At 43.8% G+C, this 23830-nt stretch overlaps 1 protein-coding gene across 1 annotated transcript in view; it reads left to right on the top strand.

Moving 5' to 3' along the window:
- kcnc4 (potassium voltage-gated channel, Shaw-related subfamily, member 4) overlaps positions 1–23425 on the top strand; it is a 66878-nt gene extending 43453 nt beyond the window's left edge. The window contains exon 5 of the mRNA XM_029724162.1: positions 22711–23425. Coding sequence (XP_029580022.1) covers positions 22711–22778 — 68 coding nt within the window. The 3' untranslated portion in view covers positions 22779–23425. The remainder of the gene's footprint in view (positions 1–22710) is intronic.
- The last annotated feature ends 405 nt before the right edge of the window (positions 23426–23830 follow it).

The raw sequence follows: 23830 nt of genomic DNA, 5'->3' as shown, positions 1-23830 counted from the left end.
CAATTATTCTCTGCTTGAATAGGCCTGCTGCTGCCTGAAATACACACACACACACACACACACACACACACACACACACACACACACACACACACACACACACACACACACACACACACACACACACACACTGTGTAAAGCATCTCATCACATCACAGCTCCCCAAAGTCCCCAGAGCCTGGAGTGACAACCCGACTCTATATTTGGACGTAATGGATTCATTTTTCACATCCTGAACAAACATTTACCACCCATTAGCATCCTGAATCTTATCTACAGATGGTGTGTGTGTGCGTGTGCGTGTGTGTGTGCATACAGTGGTGCCTGGAGAAGTGGGTATACTCAAATCTTGCAAAAATGTCCCAAACGGCCCGCCCGAGAAACAGTGACATTACCTAAAATGATGAATTCCACATTGTTCTTTCAGAGTCAGGCCAACCCAAGCTGTACTGTTCAAGTAGGCTATTAGTAGGCCTACTATTGAAATAGATAAATGAGGCTGTCAACTGAGTCATAAATGCACAGGTTTCAAATTTGTTTCTTTTTTCCCTGTGTCAACTAAATTGGATGTTCTAAGTAAATCCATAACAATGTTTAAACCACGTCAGGAGACCACTTTGAGGACTGGGAAAAATCTAGGGAAATGTAGATTTTTTGTTGTTGTTGTAAAGTTACTAAAAGTGCACAGGCACCTAGCACTGTTGTTTGGTTAGCACATGAGATGGAGTGTGCAAAACAAATGGCTACTGGATTGATGCAAATAATCATGCTATCATTCTGCCAGGAAGGCCTAGCTAGTTAACATTTTATTGAGAAGGTTTTTGGGAAAGCCTTTCCATAGAGCAGAAGATGGTTCCCACTGGGAAAAAACTGATTGAACCAACATTGTTTCCACCTCATGTCAACCCAAACAAGGCAACGGTAAACATGTCTTCCCCCATGAATGATGCAGCGCCCCCCCCCCCTTGGGCCAATCAGTGTCATTTAGTAAATGTTGGATCTCTATGGCAAGACAAGTCATTCACCCAAGTTTAGTCAAAATAGGGCCAGTAGTGTCTGAGCTATCACGTGGGTTAGCTAGAATCATATCCCTGAGCATGTGTGCCAAATTTCATCACTCTGAGTCAAACAGATCAAGAGATATAAACATGTGCCTGTTATAGCACCACTGTGTGGTCGATATGAATGTTATTACATATGTTGAGTCTTGGCAGTGTATGTTGTTACAATACGAATATCCTTGACTGATTTATGTGCCAGACCACGCCCACCTGAATGTTTATTGGTCAGTGTTGTTTTAGGTACTAGTCTGAAAAATATTGCGTTGAGAGATCTTTGTCCATAGATACCACATATTAGGTTTTGTGCAGATCGGTCATTCAGTGCCAGAAGAGTAGCGTTTTAAGTGTTTTTCACAAAATTCTAAATGGTGGAAAATACATCATGGCAGATCTTAAACATTCACGTGGGAATCTGAGGCAAATTTGCTCCTTGTGAGGAGAGGGACCTATGTCCCGAATTTCGTGACTTTGGGTCAAACAGGGTGAGGGGTGTGACCTTTCAAAGTTTGCATTTTATATATCTTGTTATAGCGCCACCATCTGGCCAATCAGTGTCATTTTGTTAATGCCAGATCTCTATTTCAAGATGCATCATTCTCCCAAGTTTCGTCAAAATTGAGCCAGTGCTATCTGAGATATTGTGTGTGACTAACTGGTACGTCCTGACCATAGAAAGCTTTTATTTTTCTATGGTAGAGTAGGTCAGGGCATGACAGAGGGTTTTGTCTAGTTTATTTATGTCTATGTTGGTTCTAGTTTCTTTTTTCTATGTTGGGGGTTTTGTCTAGTTTATGTGTTTCTATGTAAGGTGATCTATGTGATCTCCAATTAGAGGCAGCTGGTCATCGTTGTCTCTAATTGGGGATCATATTTAAGTGGTTGTTTTTGCCACCTGGGTTTGTGGGAGATTATTTTTGAGTAAGTGTATGTTGCTCTTCTTCGTCACGGTTTGTTGTTTTGTGTATTAGTTTATTTGTATGTCTTGCATAGTTTCACAGTTTATATAAAATGTTTTAACGAAACACACGCTGCGCCTTGGTCCCATTCTTCAGACAACCGTGACAGAATCTCCCACCACCAACGGACCAAGCAGCGTGGTCAAGAGGACTGGACCTGGGAGGAAATCCTAGATGGGGCAGGACCCTGGACAAGGCCCAGGGAGTATCGCCGTCCAAAGGAGGAGATTGAAGCAGCGAGAGCAGAACGGCGATATTACGAGGCGTTATACCATCAAGGAAAGCAGGCAGAGACAGCGAGAGAGGAACGGCGACAATACGAGGAACTAGCACGGCAACGACGGAAGCCCGAGAGGCAGCTCCAAAACATTTTATTTTGGGGGGGGGGGGGGCACACAGGGAGTTTGGTGGAGTCAGGTTTGGGACCTGAGCCAACTCCTCGTGCTTACCGTGGAGAGCTGAGGGGTGAACCAGAGCCAGTCAGGGAGACGATTGACGAACTCGACGCCAGATTCCAGAGAGAGGTGTTGGCATTGAGAGCGCTGCAGAGCGGGCGTGCTGAGGAGCGTGACACCAGTCCAGTGTCATATACACCAGTTTCACGCATCTGGCCTTCGATGCATCTCCCCAGTCTGGTACGTCCTGTGTCTCCTCCACGCACTCGCTTGAGGGAGCGTGTGATCTGTCAGACACCATGTTTTGCGGTGATACGCACGGTGTCTCCAGTGCGCATTCACAGCCCAGTGCGTCCTGTGCCAGCGCCCCGCACTTGCCGGGCTAAAGTGAGCATCCAGCCAGGACGGATTGTGCCAGCCCTATGCTCCAGACCTCCAGTGCGCCTCCACAACCCAGTACGCCCTGTGCCTGCTCCTCGTACTCGCCCTGAAGTGCGTGTCACCAGTCTGGCGCCACCTGTGCCAGCCCCACGCATCAGGCCTCCAGTGCGCCTGCCCAGTCCGGGGTGTCCTGTTCCTGCTCCCCGCACTCGCCCTGAGGTGCGTGTTACCAGTCTGGCGCCACCTGTGCCAGCCCCACGCTATCAGGCCTCCAGTGCGCCTGCCCAGTCCGGTGTGTCCTGTTCCTGCTCCATGCACTCGCCCTGCGGTGCATGTTACCAGTCTGGCGCCACCTGTGCCAGCCCCACGCATCAGGCCTCAAGTGCGCATTCCCAGTCCAGAGCTTCTGGCAACAGTTCCCAGTCCAGAGCTTCCGGCGACAGTTCCCAGTCCAGAGCTTCCGGCGACAGTTCCCAGTCCAGAACTTCCGGCGACAGTTCCCGGTCCGGAACCTCCGGAGACGGCCCCCCGGTCCGGAGCCTCCTGAGACGGCCCCCCGGTCCGGAGTCTTCAGCGACGTCCCGCAGTCCTGAGTCTCCAGCGACGTCCCGCAGTCCGGATTCTCCAGCGACGTCCCGCAGTCCGGAGTCTCCAGCGACGGTCCGGAGTCTTCAGCGACGGTCCGGAGTCTTTAGCGACGGTCCGGAGTCTCCAGCGGCGGTCCGGAGTCTCCAGCGGTGGTCCGGAGTCTCCAGCGGCGGTCCGGAGTCCGGAGTGTCCGGCGATGATCCACGGTCCGGTGACACGAAAGCAGAGGGATCAGCTAGCGGAGCGGGGGCTACACCCCGAACCGGAGCCGCCTCCTATGCTGGCGGATAAGCAGGATGTGAGGGTTCTTCGTCCCACACCAGAGCCGCCACCGACATTAAACACCCACCCTAACCCTCCCTGTTTTTTTGTTTTTGTTTGGCGTTATGCGTTCGGAGTCCGCGCCTTTGGGGGGGGTACTGTCACGTCCTGACCATAGAAAGCTTTTATTTTTCTATGGTAGAGTAGGTCAGGGCGTGACAGAGGGTTTTGTCTAATTTATTTCTGTCTATGTTGGTTCTAGTTTCTTTTTTCTATGTTGGGGGTTTTGTCTAGTTTATGTATTTCTATGTGGGGTTCTAGTTGTTGTATTTCTATTTTTTGGGGGGGATGATCTCCAATTAGAGGCAGCAGGTCATCGTTGTCTCTAATTGGGGATCATATTTTGGTGGTTGTTTTTCCCACCTGGGTTTGTGGGAGATTATTTTTGAGTAAGTGTATGTTGCTCCTCATCGTCACAGTTTGTTGTTTTCTATGTCTTGCATAGTTTCACAGTTTAAATAAAATGTGGAACGAAACACACGCTGCGCCTTGGTCCCATTCTTCAGACAACCGTGACACTAACGTACGAACGAACGTACTAACGTACTAACGGACGGACACATATCAACAATCCCCTCACAGATTTTATTGTGGGGGACAGCTGCCTAGCAGCCAAAGGCATTATCGTAGTCATATTAGCAACCTATGCTAGTTGTTGCATCTTTAGATCTCCCCTCTTTCTAAATTTAAAATATCTGTCCATGAAACCACTTGCATGAGCGGTGCTCATTTTAGAACTGTTTTTTTCCCCCGCAAATTACATTTTGGAATATATGCACGTAGGCCTACTGCCGTGTGCACATTACTGCGCCTAAAATGTGAAGAAATAATAGTTTATCAACATTTTAAGCTAAACATTCTGATCTGTTCCATCAGCCTTAATAATTGATACGGTGTATACCTCCACTACACTACTTTGATACGCAACATGGGTATTAAGAAGCGAGTATACGCAATATATAACAATATTACTAACTTCCCTCTCCTTGCCCCACTCTGGGCTCGAACCATGGACCTTCTAAACATATAGACAACAGTCACCCAAGAGTATTGTTACCTATCGCACAGCAAAAGCTGTGGTCCTTGCAGAGCAAGGGAAACAACTGCTTCTATGTCTCAAAGGAAGTGATGTCACCAATTGCAATGCTACTAGTGCGCACTGCTAACTAGCTAGCCATTTCACACCAGCTACACTCATCCCCCTTTGAACTCCTCCTTCAGAGCCCAACTGAGTGATCCGTGTCACGGCACCAATGTAACAGTATCGTTTCCGTCCTTTTCCTTGCCACAACCTGGGCTCGAACCAGAGACCCTCTGAACACATTGACAACAGTCACCTCAGAAGCAGCGTAACCAATCGTTCCACAAAAGCCGCAGCCCTTGCAGAGCAAGGGGAAACAACTACTTCAAGGTCTCAGAGCGAGTGACGTTGCCGATTGAAATACAACTTGCGTGCACCGCTAACTACCTAGCCATTTCAGACCGGTTACAAATGCCCATTGAAAAATAAATGGGTATAGGGCGTATACCTGCGTATACCCTCCACTACACCACTGTGTGTGTGAGAGTGTGTGTGTGTGTGAGTCTGTGTGATGTGTTCTGAGCTATGTACCCATAGTATTGTCGTGAGACAGACAAGACCTCAAAACTCATTAGAAAAGCCCACAGATGACTCACTTTTCTAAAGGTCTGATGTGAATGTCATCTTGGTTTTTCACCCTTTCTTTCTCACACACACATTACAAATGAAATTAGGGGAAGGGGAAAGGGGATACCTAGTCAGTTGTACAACTGAATGCATTCAACTGAAATGTTTTTTAACCCAACCCCTCTGAATCAGATTTCAGTGTTTTGATTCAATCCTGGCCAAGTATGGAGGAACATGTTGAGTGGTGGAGATGTGAAGAATTTGATTGTGTAGTGTTCCATTGCTCTTGGCTGATATAATCCACAATTATTCCAGAACTTTAGTCAAGAGGATGACAGGGGATGTGTTATTGATGTGTGTAAATCTGTTGTGACAACCAAATTAGACTTTCTTTATTCTATCTTGCTCTAAGGTCAACTCTGCCTCAAGGGCAAGAATTCGGTAGAGCTGCACTCAGAACAAGATTGAATAAGGATTTTGTTTTTTTTAATAAGGAACTACACTGAGCCTTGTCCTCTGAGTGATAAGCCTTGTGATTCTTCTCATCCCTCCCTGCCCCCTGCCTCTGACTCTGCCCCCCGATGATCCTCTGCCTGCCTATCTTTCCTCTGCTTGAGAAGCCTTGTGATTCTCCTTACCCCCTTCTGGCCCATGCGTCTACCAGCCCAGAGAGATAAAGAGAGAGAGAGAGAGCAGAGAGAGAGATAGAGAGAGAGACAGAGAGAGCAACGAGAGAGAGAGAGAGACCACAAATTCCAATTGGCTATACTTTAACTTTTTAACATCATCCTCAGCTCTGGCAATATCCCCAATATGTGGAACCAATCCACAAAAGTGGAGTCAAATTTGACCCCAATAACTACTGTGGGATATGCGTCAACAGCAACCGTGGGAAAATCCTCTGCATTATTATTAACAGCAGACTCGTACATTTCCTCAGCAAAAACAATGTACTGAGCAAGTATTAAATTGGCTTTTTACCAAATGACCATGTATTCAGCCTGCACACCCTAATTAACAAACAAACAAACCAAAACAAACGCAAAGTCTTCTCAGGCTTTGTTGATTTAAAATAATATTTTGACTCAATTTGGCATGAGGATCTGCTTTGCAAATTGGTGAAAAGCGGTGTTGGGGGAAATACATACAACATTATAAAATGTACACAAACAAATTGGCAAAAAAGCATCAATTTCTTTCTTCAGGGCCATGGGGTGAGACAGGGATGAAGCTTGAGCCCCACCCTATTCAACATATACATTATATCAACGAATTGGCGAGGGCACTAGAACAATCTGCAGCACCCGGCCTCACCCTACTCGAATCTGAAGTCAAATGTCTACTGTTTGCTGATGATCTGGTACTTCTGTCCCTATCCAAGGAGGGCCTACAGCAGCAACTAGATCTTCTGCAGAGATTCTGTCAGACCTGGGCCCTGATAGTAAATCTCAGTAAGACAATAATAATGGTGTTCTAAAAAAGGTCCTGTTGCCATGACCACAAATACAAATTCCATCTAGACACCGTTGCCCTAGAGTACACAAAAAACTATACATACCTCGGCCTAAACATCAGCGCTACAGGTAACTTCCACAAAGCTGTGGATGATCTGAGAGACAAGGCAAGAAGGGCCTTCAACGCCATCAAAAGGAACATCAAATTTGACATACCAATTAGGATCTGGCTAAAAATACTTGAATCAGCAATAGAACCCATTGCCCTTTATGGTTGTGAGGTCTGGGGTCCGCTTACAACCCAATAATTCACAAAATGGGACATACACCAAATTGCACGCAAAAATATCCTCCATTGTACAACATAAAACACCAAATAATGCATGCAGTGGAGAATTAGGCCGATACCCGCTAACGACCATAATCCAGTAAAGGGCCGTTAAATTCTACAACCACCTAAAAGGAAGCTATTCCTACACCTTCCATAACAAAGCCATCCCCTGTAGAGAAATACACCTGGAGAAGAGTCCCCTAAGCAAGCTGGTCCTGGGGCTCTGTTCACAAACACTAACAGAAACCTACAGAGCCCCAGGACAGCAACACAATTAGACCCAACCAAATCATGAGAAAACAAAAAGATAATTACTTGACACATTGGAAATAATTAACCAAAAAAACATAGCAAACTAAAATGCTATTTGGTCCTAAACAGAGAGACACAGTGGCAGAATACTTGACCACTGTGACTGACCCAAAATTAAGGAACGCTTTGACTATGTACAGACTTAGTGAGCATAGCCTTGCTATTGAGAGAGGCCGCCATAGGAAGACCTGGCTCTCAAGAGAAGACAGGCTATGTGCACACAGCAAGTCCTATTTTGATAAACTCCCATATCTATTGGGTGAAATACCACAGTGTGCCATCACAGCAGCAAGATTTGTGACCTGTTGCCACAAGAAAAGGACCACCAGTGAAGAACAATACCATTGTAAATACAACCCACATTTCTGTTTATTTATTTTCCCTTTTGTACTTTAATTATTTACACAACGTTACAATAGACGTAATATGACATTTTAAATGTCTCTATTCCTTTGGAACTTTTGTGTATTTTTTATTTCACTTTTGTTTATTATCTATTTAATTTTCTTTGGCAATGTAAACATGTTTCCCAAAGCATGAATTGAGAGAGCAGAGAGAGCAGAGACAGCGCGAGCAGAGAGAGAGCGAGAAAGAGAAATAGAGAGCAGAGACAGAGATGGAGGGGAAGAGAGAGAGAGAGACAATGATAGAGAGAGAGAGAGACCACAGCTTCACCAGCCACACCCAACCAGCGAAGACCACCTCAAGCAAACCCTGGCCGCCCCCCCCCCCCCCATATCAGACCTATGCCCCTTCTGCCCACACCATGCCCCTGCGGCAAGGACCTCAACATGACAGCAGGACATATGCCCAGGCCGTGAGCAGAGCAACAGGCCCAACCCCCACTATTACACCCGCCCAAGCCCCATCCTGCAACCTAAGAGGTATGTATCAGGTGCTCAACATGCTCTGTTCACACCTACTGTGATGGTCCGGGCCTAAACCACACGAAAACAACACTAGACACTATGGAACACAAAGCTTTTACTATCTCATCCTGTAATATACAAGGTTTGAGGTCATCTGCATTTGGCCTAAAGAGCAGGAACTCAGACTTCATCAAATAAATCAGAAATACAGACATTGTCATCCTACAAGAAACATGGTATAGAGGAGACGGACCCACTGGTTGCCCTCTAGGTTACAGAGAGCTGGTAGTCCCATCCACCAAACTACCAGGTGTGAAACAGGGAAGAGACTCAGGGGGTAGGCTAATTTGGTATGGAGCAGACCTAACCCACTCTATTAAATTAGTCAAAACAGGAACATTTTACATCTGGCTAGAAATTAATAAGGGAATTATCTCAACAGAGAAAAATGTCCTCATGTGTGCTACCTATATCCCCCAAATGCAATCCCCATACTTTAACGATGACAGCTTCTCCATCCAAGAGGTGGAGATCAACAATTTCCAGGCCCAGGGACATGAACTAGTCTGTGGCAACATAAATGCCAGAACTGGACAAGAACCTGACACCCTCAGCACACAGGGGGACAAACACCTACCTGGAGGTGACAGCATTCCCTCCCCCATATGCTCCCCCTTTAGACACAACTACGACAACATAACCAACAAAAACAGGTCACAACTCCTGCAGCTCTGTCGGACGCTGGGTATGTACATAGTGTTAGGTTCTAATGCAGAGTAAAAACTCAAAGGAAACCAAAGCTCAAACCAAGTTTATTCTTCCCAGAGAGTCAATACAGCTGCATTAGACAAAGACATGGTTCCACCCGTGGTAGTATTCATACCCCACCTTGGGTGGAGTCTCCTCCTTATCGCCAAACATTGCATCATTATTGCCTGTCAGGAAGCTGAGTGATATGGGCCTTAATCGGTTCCTCCCCTTATCTGTACTGCCATGTGATTGTTTTCCCTGCCAAGCTTCATTATGGCACCCCTCATGTCTCTTTTAGAACTAATGATTAATAATAGTTAAAGCTCATAAATCCTAACCTATCAGTAGTCAGTGGTAGGCTTTGAGGGGACTTCTATGGTGTGTACACGTAATGCTCGTCTCTTGGCAGTAGTACTGTAAACTACTTTATCACTGACCTCAACCCAGTCTCTTAAAGCATTCAGTCAGTCCACTGACAGCCCTATCAGATCACAGCAAAATCACACTCTACTTGACACTCTACTTTGATGCCTCAATCATGAGGCATCAAAGCCAAATGAACTTGAGTAATATTAAGAAATACTATAGATGGAAGGAAAACAATTAGGCAACAACAAATTGAATCCCTTCTAGACAATTTCCTGGACAAAAGGTTTCACTGTAAGAGTGAAGGTGTAAACTTGTCAGTAGAAAACCTAAACAGTATATTTGACCTCTCAGCTTCCCTATCAAAAATAATAATTTCAAGCAGACAACCTAAGAAAATTAACAACAATGACAAACGGTTTGATGAAGAATGCAAAAACCTAAGAAAGAAATTGAGAAACCTATCCAACCAAAAACATAGAGACCCAGAAAACCTGAGCCTACGCCTTCACTGTGGTGAACCCTTAAACAATACAGAAATACACTACAGAAAAAGAAGGAACAGCACATCAGAAATCAGCTCAATGTAATTGAAAAATCTATAGAATCTAACCACTTCTGGGAAAATAAGAAAAACTCTAAACAAACAACAACACGAAGAGTTATCTATCCAAAACGGAGATGTACGGGTGAACCACTTCTCCAATCTATTTGGCCCTATAACAAGGAACAAACAGGAAAAACATATACATGATCATATACAAATCTTAGAATCAACTATTAAAGACTACCAGAAACCACTGGATTCTCCAATTACATTGAATTAACTACAGGACAAAATACAAACCCTCCAACCCAAAATGGCCTGAGGGGTTGATGGTATCACAAATGAAATGATAAAATATATAGACCACAAATTCCAATTGGCTATACTTAACCTCTTTAACATCATCCTCAGCTCTGGCATCTTCACCAATATTTGGAACCAAGGACTGATCACCCCAATTTACAAAAGTGTAGAAAAATTTGACCCCAATAACTACTGATTCAGAGGGGCTGGGTTAAATGCGGAAGACACATTTCAGTTGAATGCATTCAGTTGTACAACTGACTAGGTATCCCCAGTACAATAGACCACATATTCATCCTGCACACCCCAATTGACAAACAAACAAACAAACTAAAACAAAGGCAAAGTCTTTTTTCATGCTTTGTTGTTTTCAAAAAAGCTTTAGATTCAATTTTGCATGAGGGTTTGCTATACAAATTGATGGAAAATGGTTTAGGGGGTAAAACAAATGACATTATAAAATCCATGTACACAAACATGGAAAGAATTGGCAACAAACCACACATTTCTTTCCACAGGGCTGGGGGGGGGGGGGGGGGGGGTGAAACAGGGATGCAGCTTAAGCCCCACCCTCCTCAACACATACAGTGGGGGAAAAAAGTATTTGATCCCCTGCTGATTTTGTATGTTTGCCCACTGACAAAGAAATGATCAGTCTATAATTTTAATGGTAGGTTTATTTGAACAGTGAGAGACAGAATAACAACAAAAAAATCCAGAAAAAAACGCATGTCAAAAATGTTATAAATTGATTTGTGTTTTAATGAGGGAAATAAGTATTTCACCCCCTCTCAATCAGAAAGATTTCTGGCTCCCAGGTGTCTTTTATACAGGTAACGAGCTGAGATTAGGAGCACACTCTTAAAGGGAGTGCTCCTAATCTCAGCTTGTTACCTGTATAAACGACACCTGTCCACAGGAGCAATCAATCAATCAGATTCCAAACTCTCCACCGTGGCCAAGACCAAAGAGCTCTCCAAGGATGTCAGGGACAACATTGTAGACCTACACAAGGCTGGAATGGGCTACAACACCATCGCCAAGCAGCTTGGTGAGAAGGTGACAACAGTTGCTGTGTAAGTCTCGTGTGGCTCAGTTGGTAGAGCATGGTGTTTGCAACACCAGGGTTGTGGGTTTGATTCCCAACGGGGGACCAGTATGGAGAAAAAATGCATGAAAGGTATGCATTCACTACTGTAAGTTGCTCTGGATAAGAGTGTCTGCTAAATGACTAAAATGTAAAAATGTGTGGTTATTTGCAAATGGAAGAAACACAAAAGAACTGTCAACCTTCCTCAGCCTGGGGCTCCATGGAAGATCTCACCTTGTGGAGTTGCAATGACCATGAGAATGGTGAGGAATCAGCCCAAAACTACATGGGAGGATCTTGTCAATGATCTCAAGGCAGCTGGGACCATAGTCACCAAGAAAACAATTGGTAACACACTACACTGTGAAGGACTGAAATCCTGCATCACCTGCAAGGTCCCCCTGCTCAAGAAAGCACATATACATGCCCATCTGAAGTTTGCCAATGAACATCTGAATGACTCAGAGGACAACTGGTGAAAGTGTTGTGGTCAGATGAGACCAAAATGGAGCTCTTTGGCATTAACTGAACTTGCTGTGTTTGGAGGAGGAACGCTGCCTTTGACCCCAAGAACAACATCCCCACCGTCAAACATGGAGGTGGAAACATTATGCTTTGGGGGTGTTTTTCTGCTAAGGGGACAGGACAACTTCACGGCATCAAAGGGACGATGGACGGGGCCATCTACCGTCAAATCTTGGGTGAGAACCTCCTTCCCTCAGCCAGGGCATTGAAAATGGGTCGTGGATGGGTATTCCAGCATGACAATGACCCAAAACACATGGCCAAGGCAACAAAGGAGTGGCTCAAGAAGAAGAACGTTAAGGTCCTGGAGTGGCCTAGCCAGTCTCCAGACCTTAATCCCATAGAAAATCTGTGGAGGGAGCTGAAGGTTCGAGTTGCCAAACGTCAGCCTCGAAACCTAAATGACTTGGAGAAGATCTGCAAAGAGGAGTGGGACAAAATCCCTCCTGAGATGTGTGCAAACCTGGTGGCCAACTACAAGAAATGTCTGACCTCTGTGATTGCCAACAAGGGTTTTGCCACCAAGTACTAAGTCATGTTTTGCAGAGGGGTCAAATACTTATTTCCCTCATTAAAATGCAAATCATTTTATAACATTTTTGATATGCGTTTTTCAGGATGTTTTTGTTGTTATTCTATCTCTCACTGTTCAAATAAACCTACCATTAAAATTGTAGATGGATCATTTCTTTGTCAGTGGGCAAACGTACAAAATCAGCAGGGGATCAAATACTTTTTCCCCCTCACTGTACAGTACCAATCAAAAAAAAGTTTGGACACACCTACTCATTCCAGTGTTTTTCTTTATTTTTTATTATTTTCTACATTGTAGAATAAGAGTGAAGACATCAACGCTATGAAATAACACATATGGAGTCATGTAGTAACCAAAAAAGTGTTAAACAAATCAAAATATATTTTATATGTGAGATTCTTCCAAGTAGCTAACCTTTGCCTTGATGACAGCTTTACACACTCTTGGCATTCTCTCAACCAGATTCATGAGGTAGTCCCCTGGAATGCATTTCAATTAACAGGTGTGCCTTGTTAAAAGTTAATTTGTGGAATTTCTTTCGTTATTGCAATTGAGCCAATCAGTTGTGACAATGTAGGGGTGGTATACAGAAGATAAGTCCATATTATGGCAAGAACAGCTCAAATAAGCAAAGAGAAACAACAGTCAATCATTACTTTAAGACATGAAGATCAGTCAATCCGGAACATTTCAAGAACTTTCAAAGTCTCTTCAAGTGCAATCGCAAAAACCATCAAGCACTATGATGAAACTGTCTCTCATGAGGACAGCCACTGCAGAGGATAAGTTCATTAGAGTTACCAGCCTCAGAAATTGCAGCCCAAATAAATGCTTCACGGAGTTCAAGTAACAGACACATCTCAACATCAACTGTTCAGAGGAGACTGCGTGAATCAGGCCTTCATGGTCAAATTGCTGCTAAGAAACCACCACTTAAAATCACCAGTAAGATAATTGCTTGGACCAAGAAACACAAGCAATGGACATTAGACCGGTGGAAATCTGTCCTTTTGGTCTGATGAGTCCAAATTTGAAATTTTTGGTTTCATACGCCTTATCTTTGTGAGACGTAGAGTAGGTGAACGAATGATCTCCGCATGTGTGGTTCCCACCGTGAAGCATGCAGGAGGAGCTGTGATGGTGTGGGGGTGCTTTGCTGGTGACACTGTCACTGATTTATTTAGAATTTAAGGCACACTTAACCAGCATTGCTACCACAGTATTCTGCAGCGATACGCAATCCCATCGGGTTTGCGCTTAGTGGGACTATCATTTGTTTTTCAACAGGACAATGACCCAACACACCTCCAGGCTGTGTAAAGGCTATTTGACCAAGAAGTAGAGTGATAGAGTGCTGCATCAGATGACCTGGCCTCTACAATCACCCGACCACAACCCAATTGAGATGGTTTGGGATGAGTTGGACCGCAGAGTGAAGGAAAAGAAGCTAACAAGTGCTCAGCATATGTGGGAACTCCTTCAAGAATGTTGGAAAAGCATTCCAGGTGAAGCTGGTTGAGGGAATGCCAAGAGTGTGCAAAGCTGTCATCAAGGCTAAGGTTGGCTACTTTGAAGAATCTAAAATATAAGATATGTTTTGATATGATGAAGCAGATGCTAAACGACAGGACTGTTTTGCTATCACAGACTGGAACATGTTCCGATTCTTCCGATGGCATTGAGGAGTACATAACATCAGTCACTGGCTTTATCAATAAGTGCATTGAGGACGTCATCCCCACAGTGACTGTACGTACATACCCCAACCAGAAGCCATAGATTACAGGCAACGTTCGCACTGAGCTAAAGGGTAGAGCTGCCGCCTTCAAGGTGCAGGACTCTAACCCAGAAGCTTACAAGAAATCCTGCTATGCCCTCTGACGAGCCATCAAACAGGCAAAGCGTCAATACAGGGCTAAGATTGAATTGTACTACACCGGCTCCGACGCTCGTCTTATGTCGCAGGGCTTGCAAACTATTATAGACAACAAAGGGAAGCACAGCCGCGAGCTGCCCAGTGACACGAGCCTACCAGATGAGCTAAATCACTTCTATGCTCGCTTCAAGGCAAGCAATACTCAGGCATGCATGAGAGCATCAGCTGTTACAGACGACTGTGTAATCACGCTCTCCGTAGTCGACGTGAGTAAGACTTTTAAACAGGTCAACATTCACAAGGCTGCGGCCAGACGGATTACCAGGACGTGTGCTCCGGGCATGTGCTGACCAACTGGCAGGTGTCTTCACTGACATTTGATTGAGTCTGATTGAGTCTGTAATACCAACATGTTTCAAGCAGACCACCATAGTCCCTGTGCCCAAGAACATGAAGGCAACCTGCCTAAATGACTACAGACCCGTAGCACTCACGTCCGTAGCCATGAAGTGCTTTGAAAGGCTGGTAATGGCTCACATCAACACCATTATCCCAGAAACCCTAGACCCACTCCAATTTGTATACCGCCCAAACAGATCCACAGATGATGCAATCTCCATTGCACTCCACACTGCCCTTTCCCACCTCGACAAAAGGAACACCTATGTGAGAATGCTATTCATTGACTACTGCTCAATGTTCAACACCATAGTGCCCTCAGAGCTCATCACTAAGCTAAGGATCCTGGGACTAACACCTCCCTCTGCAACTGGATCCTGGACTTCCTGACGGGCCGCCCCTAGGTGGTGAGGGAAGGTAGCAACACATCTGCCACGCTGATCCTCAACACAAGCCCCTCAGGGGTGCGTGCTCAGTCCCCTCCTGTACTCCCTGTTCATCCACGACTGCATGGCCAGGCACGACTCCAACACCATCATTAAGTTTTCAGATGACACAACAGTGGTAGGCCTGATCACCGACAACAATGAGACAGCCTATAGGGAGGAGGTCAGAGACCTGGCCGCGTGGTTACAGAATAACAACCTATCCCTCAACGTAACCAAGACTAAGGAGATGATTGTGGACTACAGGAAAAGGAGGACCGAGCACGCCCCCATTCTCATCGACGAGGCTGTAGTGGAGCAGGTTGAGAGGTTCAAGTTCCTTGGTGTCCACATCACCATCAAACTAGAATGGTCCAAACACACCAAGACAGTCGTAAAGAGGGCACGATAATGACTATTCTCCCCCAGGAAACTAAAAAGATTTGGCATGGGTCCTCAGATCCTCAAAAGGTTCTACAGCTGCAACATCGAGAGCATCCTGACTGGTTGCATCACTGCCTGGTATGGCAACTGCTTGGACTCCGACAGCAAGACACTACTGTGGGTAGTGCGTACGGCCCAGTACATCACTGGGGCTAAGCTGCCTGCCATCCAGGACCTCTACACCAGGCGGTGTCAGAGGAATGCCCTAAAAATTGTCATAGACCCCAGCCACCCCAGTCATAGATTGTTCTCTCTACTACCGAATGGCAAGCGGTACCGGAGTGCCAAGTCTAGGACAAAAAGACTTCTCAACAGTTTTTACCTCCAAGCCATAAGACTCCTGAACAGGTAATCAAATGGCTACCGGGACTTTTTGCATTGTGTGCTTCCCCCAACCCCTCTTTTACGCTGCTGCTACTCTCTGTTTATCGTATATGCATAGTCACTTTAACTATGCATTCCTGTACATACTACCTCAATTATCCCCACCAACTGGTGCCCCGCACATTGGCTACCCGGGCTACCTGCATTGTGTCCCGCCACCCGCTACCCACCACCCGCCAACCCCTCTTTTACGCTACTGCTACTCTCTGTTTATCATATATGCATAGTCACTTTAACCATATCTGCATGTACATACTACCTCAATCAGCCTGACTAACCGGTGTCTGTATATAGCCTCGCTACTGTTATTGCCTCGCTACTGTATATAGCCTCGCTACTGTTATTTTTCACTGTCTTTATACTGTTGTTTTTATTTCATTACTTACCTATTGTTCACCTAATACCTTTTTTTTCTAACTCTAGAAATTGCACTATTGGTTAAGTAAGCATTTCATTGTAAGGTCTACACCTGTTGTATTCGGCGCACTTGATAAATAAACTTTGATTTGATTTGTTTAACACTTTTTTGGTTACTACATGATTCAATATCTGTTATTTCATAGTTTTGATGTCTTCACTATTATTCTACAATGTAGAAAATAGTAATAAAAAAAAGAAAACCCTGGAATGAGTAGGTGTGTCCAAACTTTTGACTGGTACTGTATATCAACGAATTGGCGAGGGCACTAGAACGGTCTGCAGCACCTGGCCTCACCCCTTCGAATCTGAAGTCAAATGTCTACTGTTTGCTGATGATCTGGTACTTCTGTCCCTATCCAAGGAGGGCCTACAGCAGCAACTAGATCTTCTGCACAGATTCTGTCAGACCTGGGCCCTGACAGTAAATCTCAGTAAGACAATAATAATGGTGTTCCAAAAAAGGTCCTGTTGCCATGACCACAAATACAAATTCCATCTAGACACCGTTGCCCTAGAGCACACAAAAAACTATACTTACCTCGGCCTAAACATCAGCACCACAGGTAACTTCCACAAAGCTGTGAACGGTCTGAGAGACAAGGCAAGAAGGGCCTTCTATGCCATCAAAAGGAACATAAAATTCGACATACGAATTAGGATCTGGCTAAAAATACTTGAATCAGTTATAGAACCCATTGCCCTTGATGCCTGTGAGGTCTGGGTTCCGCTCACCAACCAAGAATTCACAAAATGTTCCAAACACCAAATTGAGACTCTGCATGCAGAATTCTGCAAAAATGTCCTCTGTGTACAACATAAAACACCAAATAATGCATGCAGAGCAGAATTAGGCCGATACCTGCTAATTATCCAAATCCAGAAAAGAGCCGTTAAATTCTACAACCACCTAAAAGGAAGCGATTCCCAAACCTTCCATAACAAAAACAAATGAACCTGGAGAAGAGCCCCCAAGCAAGCTGGTCCTGGGGCTCTGTTCACAAACAGACCCCAAAGAGCCCCAGGACAGCAACACAATTAGAACCAATCAAATCATGAGAAAACAAAAAGATAATTACTTGACACATTGGAAAGAATGAACAAAAGAACAGAGCAAACTAGAATCCTATTTGGCCCTAAACAGAGATTACACAGTGGCAGAATACCTGACCACTGTGACTGACCCAAAATTAAGGAAATCTTTGACTATGTGCAGAGAGAAAGAGAGAGAGTGAGAGAGATCCATCGAGGGGAATGAGAAGATCAATAAAAGGGTGGGCAGCTCTAATCCTGACAGTCCAGAGCTGCTGGGTAAATGAACTGTGGTTACAGGGATGAAAACCTTGACTGGGATCTGGACGCCTCTCCGTCATCATAACACTACAGAGGCTTCTCATTGGAACGCCCCAAACATTAATGGGCCATGCTCATTAGGTCATCAAACAACGTGAATATTTTGCAATGGAAATATTTAAAATGAGTGTTTCAGTTTGGACGAGTCCAGCGATATAGTCCCTCCCTGGTTTAGACTGTTTTCTGACATTTAGAGCCTAATGGACACAACCCCATGTTCTGGCTTGCATTATTCAGCTGGCTAGAGGTCATCAGGTCATTATAGGAATAGAGAGTGTGTTCTCAATAACTTACTTGGTTAAATAAAGAGGCAATAAGGTGGCTGATCAAAGTGTTCAGTTAAAAACCCGCAACCACAATAGCAAGTGATACATGTTCCACGGGTAATTGTGGCTAGTTTGTGTTGTCAACTACATTTACATTTACATTTAAGTCATTTAGCAGACGCTCTTATCCAGAGCGACTTACAAATTGGTGCATTCAGATGACATGAGAGATAGGAAAGAGAGAGAGAGCGATAGAGGGGAGATAGATAGGAGAGAGAGGGAGAATAAAGAGAGAGAGAGCGATAGAGGGGAGATAGATAGGAGAGAGAGGGAGAATAAAGAGAGAGAGAGCGATAGAGGGGAGATAGATAGGAGAGAGAGGGAGAATAAAGAGAGAGAGAGCGATAGAGAGAGGGGAGATAGATAGGAGAGAGAGGGAGAATAAAGAGAGAGAGAGCGATAGAGGGGAGATAGATAGGAGAGAGAGGGAGAATAAAGAGAGAGAGAGCGATAGAGGGGAGATAGATAGGAGAGAGAGGGAGAAATAAAGAGAGATAGACGGAGAAGGTTGAGAGAGAGAAACTTACAGAAGGACAGAAGGCTAAGTAATTCAATAGCACGGGCTCTGTATCTGGTGAGTATGTGGGTAATGATATAATAATAATAATAATAATCCCGGCCTGTGAAAGGGGAACATCACACATACACTCTCACATTTTAGTGCACATTAGCTGCAGGAAGACAGGGTCTGCATCCCAAATGGCATCGTATTCCCTACATAGTGCCCTACTTTTGATCAGAGCCCTGGTCTAATGTGGTGCACTATATAGGGAATAGGGTGCCAGAGTCCTACTGACCCTGGTCTAAAGTAGTGCACTATATAGGGAATAGGGTGCCAGAGTCCTACTGACCCTGGTCTAAAGTAGTGCACTATATAGGGAATAGGGTGCCAGAGTCCTACTGACCCTGGTCGTTTACAGAGTCTGGGTGGGTTCTGGCTCAGCATTCAAATTGATAGCCGCTAGAAACATAGAAACAAGGATGTAGAAACATCCTTTGTGATGTTTCTACAACTCGATTGGAGTCCAACTGTGGTAAATTCAACTTGATAGCCACTAATAGGTTTCCAATTAGGAATAGTGGTCATGACCATCATAGCCTGAGGCTTCCGCTTCCACTGGACTCTCTCTCACTGGTCCAGGTTATGATCTGCAGACAGTAAAGCTTTTCATTTGCCTGAGGGCTTCCTTTCAACATTTTGCTGAATTACAGTCAGCGTGTAGTCTTAAAAAAGGTGCAGTGAAATGTGTTGTTTGACAGGGTCAGCCATAATAGTACAGCTCCCCTGGAGCAAATTAGGGTTAAGTGCCACATCGACAGATGTTTCACCTTTCAGTTACTGGCCCATCGCTCTAACCGCTAGGCTACCTGCCGCCTAGTGTTCATAAATACATGTAGGGGAGAAGGGGTAAGTTGAACCACCCTTGTTCCTAGGAAACTACAGTGCCTTCGGAAAGTATTCAGACCCCTTGACTTTTTCCACATTTTGTTACGTTACAGCCTTATTCTAAAATTGATTTAAAAATAAATACATTCTCAGCAATCTACACACAATACCCCATAATGGCAAAGTGAAAACAGGTTTTTAGAAATGTTTGCAAATGTATTAAAAATAACAAACTGAAATACCTTATTTACATAAGTATTCAGACCCTTTGCTATGAGACTCGAAATTGAGTTCAGGTGTATCCTGTTTCCATTGATCATCCTTGAGATGTTTCTACAACTTGATTGGAGTCCACTTGTGGTAAATTCAATTGATTGGACATGATTTGGAAAGGAACACACCTGTCTATATAAAGTTGACAGTGCATGTCAGAGCAAAAACCAAGCCACAAGGTCGAATGGATTGTCCGTAGAGTTCCTGAGACAGGATTGTGTCGAGGCACAGATCTGGGGAAGGGTACCAAAAAATATCTGCAGCATTGAAGGTCCCCAAGAACACAGTGGCCTCCATCATTCTTAAATGGAAGAAGTTTGGAACCACCAAGACTCTTCCTAGACCTGACTGCCCGGCCAAACTGAGCAATCGGGGGAGAAGGGCCTTGGTCAGGGGGATGACCAAAAACCAGATGGTCACTCCGACAGAGCTCTAAAGTTACTCTGTGGAGATGGGAGAACCTTCCAGAAGGACAACCATCTCTGCTGCACTCCACCAATCAGGCTTTTATGGTAGAGTGGCCAGACGGAAGCCACTCCTCAGTAAAAGGCACATGACAGCCCGCTCAGAGTTTTCCAAAAGACACCTAGAGACTCTCAGACCATGAGAAAAAGATTCTCTGGTCTGATGAAACCAAGATTGAACTCTTTGGCCTGAAAGCCAAGTGTCACATCTGGAGGAAACCTGGCACCATCCCTACGGTGAAGCTTGGTGGTGGCAGAATCATGCTGTGGTGATGTTTTTCAGCGGCAGGGACTGGGAGACTAGTCAGGATCAAGACAAAGATGAGCGGAGCGATCCTTGATAAAAACCTGCTCCAGAGTGCTCACTACCTCAGACTGGGGCGAAGGTTCACCTTCCAACAGGACAACGACCCTAAGCACACAGCCAAGACAACGCAGGAGTGGCTTTTGGACAAGTCTCTGAATGTCCTTGAGTGGCCCTGCCAGTTCCCGGACTTGGAACGCGATTGAACAGCCCTGGAGAGACCTGAAAATAGCTGTGCAGCAACGCTCTCCATCCAACCTGACAGAGCTTGAGAGGATCTGCAGAGAAGAATGTGAGAAACTCTCCAAATACAGGTGTGCCAAGCTTGTAGCATCATACCCAAGAAGACTCAATACTGTAATCGCTTCAACAAAGTACTGAATAATTGTCTGAATACGTATGTAAATGTCATATTATATTTTAATTTTTTATACATTTTCCAAAAATTCCTAAAACTTGTTTTTGCTTTGTCATTATGGGGTATTGTGTGTAGATTGCTGAGGGGAAAAAACTAACAATTTTATACATTTTTGAATAAGGCTGTAACATAACAGAATGGAAAAAGTCAAGGGGTCTGAATTCTTTCCGAAGGCACTGTATACATATAATTAATAGTTTGACCAGGTATGAATTGACTGTCCCATAATTTCCTGTAGTCTCTGAAGGAAGTAACCACATGGAAAAAGTGTTAAGCAAGATAAGCAAGTAAGTTCCACAAAACGGGTTTTTCACCAAGTCAAATACATTTATTGTGTTCAAATCAAAATGTATTTGTCACATACACGTATTTAGTAGATGTTATTGCAGGTGTAGTGAAATGCTTGTGTTTCTAGCTCCAACAGTGCAGTAATATCTAACAAGTAATATCTAACAATTTCACAACAATACACACTAATCTAAGGAATGGAATGGAATTAAGAATGGAATTAAGAATATATAAATATTTGGGCGAGCAATGTCGAATAGTATAGAATACAGTATAAACATATGAGATGAGTAGTGCAAAATATTTAAACATTATTAAAGTGACTAGTGTTCCATTATTAAAGTGGCCAATGGTAGAGGTTTTCTTGTTTCTAGGAAACTGTACACATAATTAATATTTTTATATTTTGACCAAATATTTAGGAAGAAGTCATAATTGTATGGAGTTTGTGAAGTTAGAAACCACATGGAAAAGGTGAGAAGATGAAAAAAAAGATTTTCACCAGTCAAATGAATTGATTGTGATAGAGATTTCATAATGCTTGTATCGAAACCAAAGTAGATTGTTTTATACATTAGTTGGGGTCTCTATAAGCTTCAATATGAGGTCCTAAACCTAGCATGAAAGTGCATAATTATAGCTGTGTATCCTAATACAGCCAATATGTTTGCCTTGGGGTAAGTTGATCCAATGGCCATGGAGTAAGCTGAGCCAATGGTTGAGCCAATGGCCATGGGGTAAATTGATCCAATCGCCATGGAGTAAGCTGAGCCAATGGTTGAGCCAATGGTTGAGCAAATTGAAGCAAATGTTCTTGCTAGGCGTAATGCAAGTCATTATTGCTGGGATATGAGTTAACAACAGGGCCTGGCCTATGTTAAAAGTGTTTTAAAAAAGTGTTTGTTAGGTGTTAAGCCTCTGTTAAAAGATGCTTAAACCTTTTTTTTTTTTTACTGAAAAAGCGATTGCGATTGTGTTGAATTGTGTCTGGGAAATAAAGACAGTCATGGTTTTAAAAACATAGTAGTAATATTTAATTCACTTCAGAAATTTGTAAGCAGCTTAACTGACCCTTTCCCACGACTCACCTTACCCCATACCCAGGGTAAGTTGAGTCAGGAGATTACTTTTGTTTTGGACAAACTATGTTTTCATGAATGTTTACATTAATTCAGATTATTTCCAGGGATACACAACATCCTGAAATATATGTAGATATCTTTGTTAGAAAGAATACTATGTTTCCCTTGACGGAATGTTGCTGAATGTAAACAATGGCTCAACTTACCCAATTCCCCCGTAGTATGTATTCATGCCTTTACCACTATGGTTGGCAATGGATTTCTGATCCCATAATGTATAGGATATTTGTCTCAAAGTCCCAATATTGAATGAATGTTATATTATCCTTCATCCAGTGATGTTGCCAACTCTTCCATCATTGTCATGCCATACATACACAGAACATTGTTTTGACTTTCCTGTCTCTAATATCCACCCATTATGCTTCTCTGTTACAGAGAGCTGTAAAGACATCCTGGCAGCTACTGGGAACTACGCCCAACCAGAAATCACCACTCTGACCTGAAGAAGTTGATTGGTCGATGAAGGAGAATTACGTGTAAACCAGGATGCAGCACTGAAGGACATGGGGTGGAGCTTCAGGTCTAGGTCCCTCCTTCCTCTAACTGAGATGAAGGTCCGGGTCCTTCCGGAAGGTTCTGGAAGAAGAACTCTTGTCTTTCTGTCAAGTACACAGTACCCAAACTCTGTTGTAGAATACGTCTATCTGATGCTTTAGGGGGTATAGTTATGTATGTACACACATCTGTCTGTTTCCAAGCATTTAGCATGTATTGTATTGCATGATCTAGCACTATATAATGTACCATGAAAGAAAATAACATCAGTGAGCTTAATGTTAAGGGACACATCTAAAGTTGAGGAGTGTTTTGAATATCTGATGGAAATACTTTGAGTTTCAATCAAGCAGCAATATTTCCAAATGTTGTTTTCAAAAAATTGCTACTATTTGTGAAGGATTTGAGTCCTGAGACCAGAAACAATATTTGATGTGTCTGTAAAAAATGCTGCTGTCTTTCATCAATGAAGCGTAATTGGTAAATATTGTCTAACTAAAATACAACAGAAATGTGGAGTTGCACTGTTGTATGGGGCGGCAGGTAGCCTAGTGGTTAGAGCGTTGGGCCAGTAACCAAAAAGTTGCTAGAGTGAATCCCCGAGCTGTCAAGGCAAAAATCTGTCGTTCTGCCCCTGAACAAGGCAGTTAACCCACTGTTCCTAGGCTGTCATTGAAAATAAGTATTTGTTCTTAACTGACTTGCCTAGTTAAATAAAGATAAAGTAAATAATTAATAAAAAAAGTGACTGTTAACAGACTAAAGTGGGATTGGAACTAGGAGTTGTTGTTCCCAGACGACTGACTCCCAAGTCCAGCTTTGTTTTGATTAAGTAAAAGTTAAAACAGGTTAGTCTCTGCCTGGTGTCATTCCAGTCAACAGACAGGCTGTTGTCAAGCAGTGGCATGTGACTATGAAATCTCATGCTATTTTCCTTTCACAAACAAAGTATCTTGCAAATCCTTATAGAAAGAATAAAAATCATGTATGAAAAATCATG

This window comes from Salmo trutta, chromosome 30 (genome assembly GCF_901001165.1).
Source record: "Salmo trutta chromosome 30, fSalTru1.1, whole genome shotgun sequence".
NCBI classification, from domain to species: domain Eukaryota; kingdom Metazoa; phylum Chordata; class Actinopteri; order Salmoniformes; family Salmonidae; genus Salmo; species Salmo trutta.
This window is presented reverse-complemented; position numbering and strand designations above follow the sequence as displayed.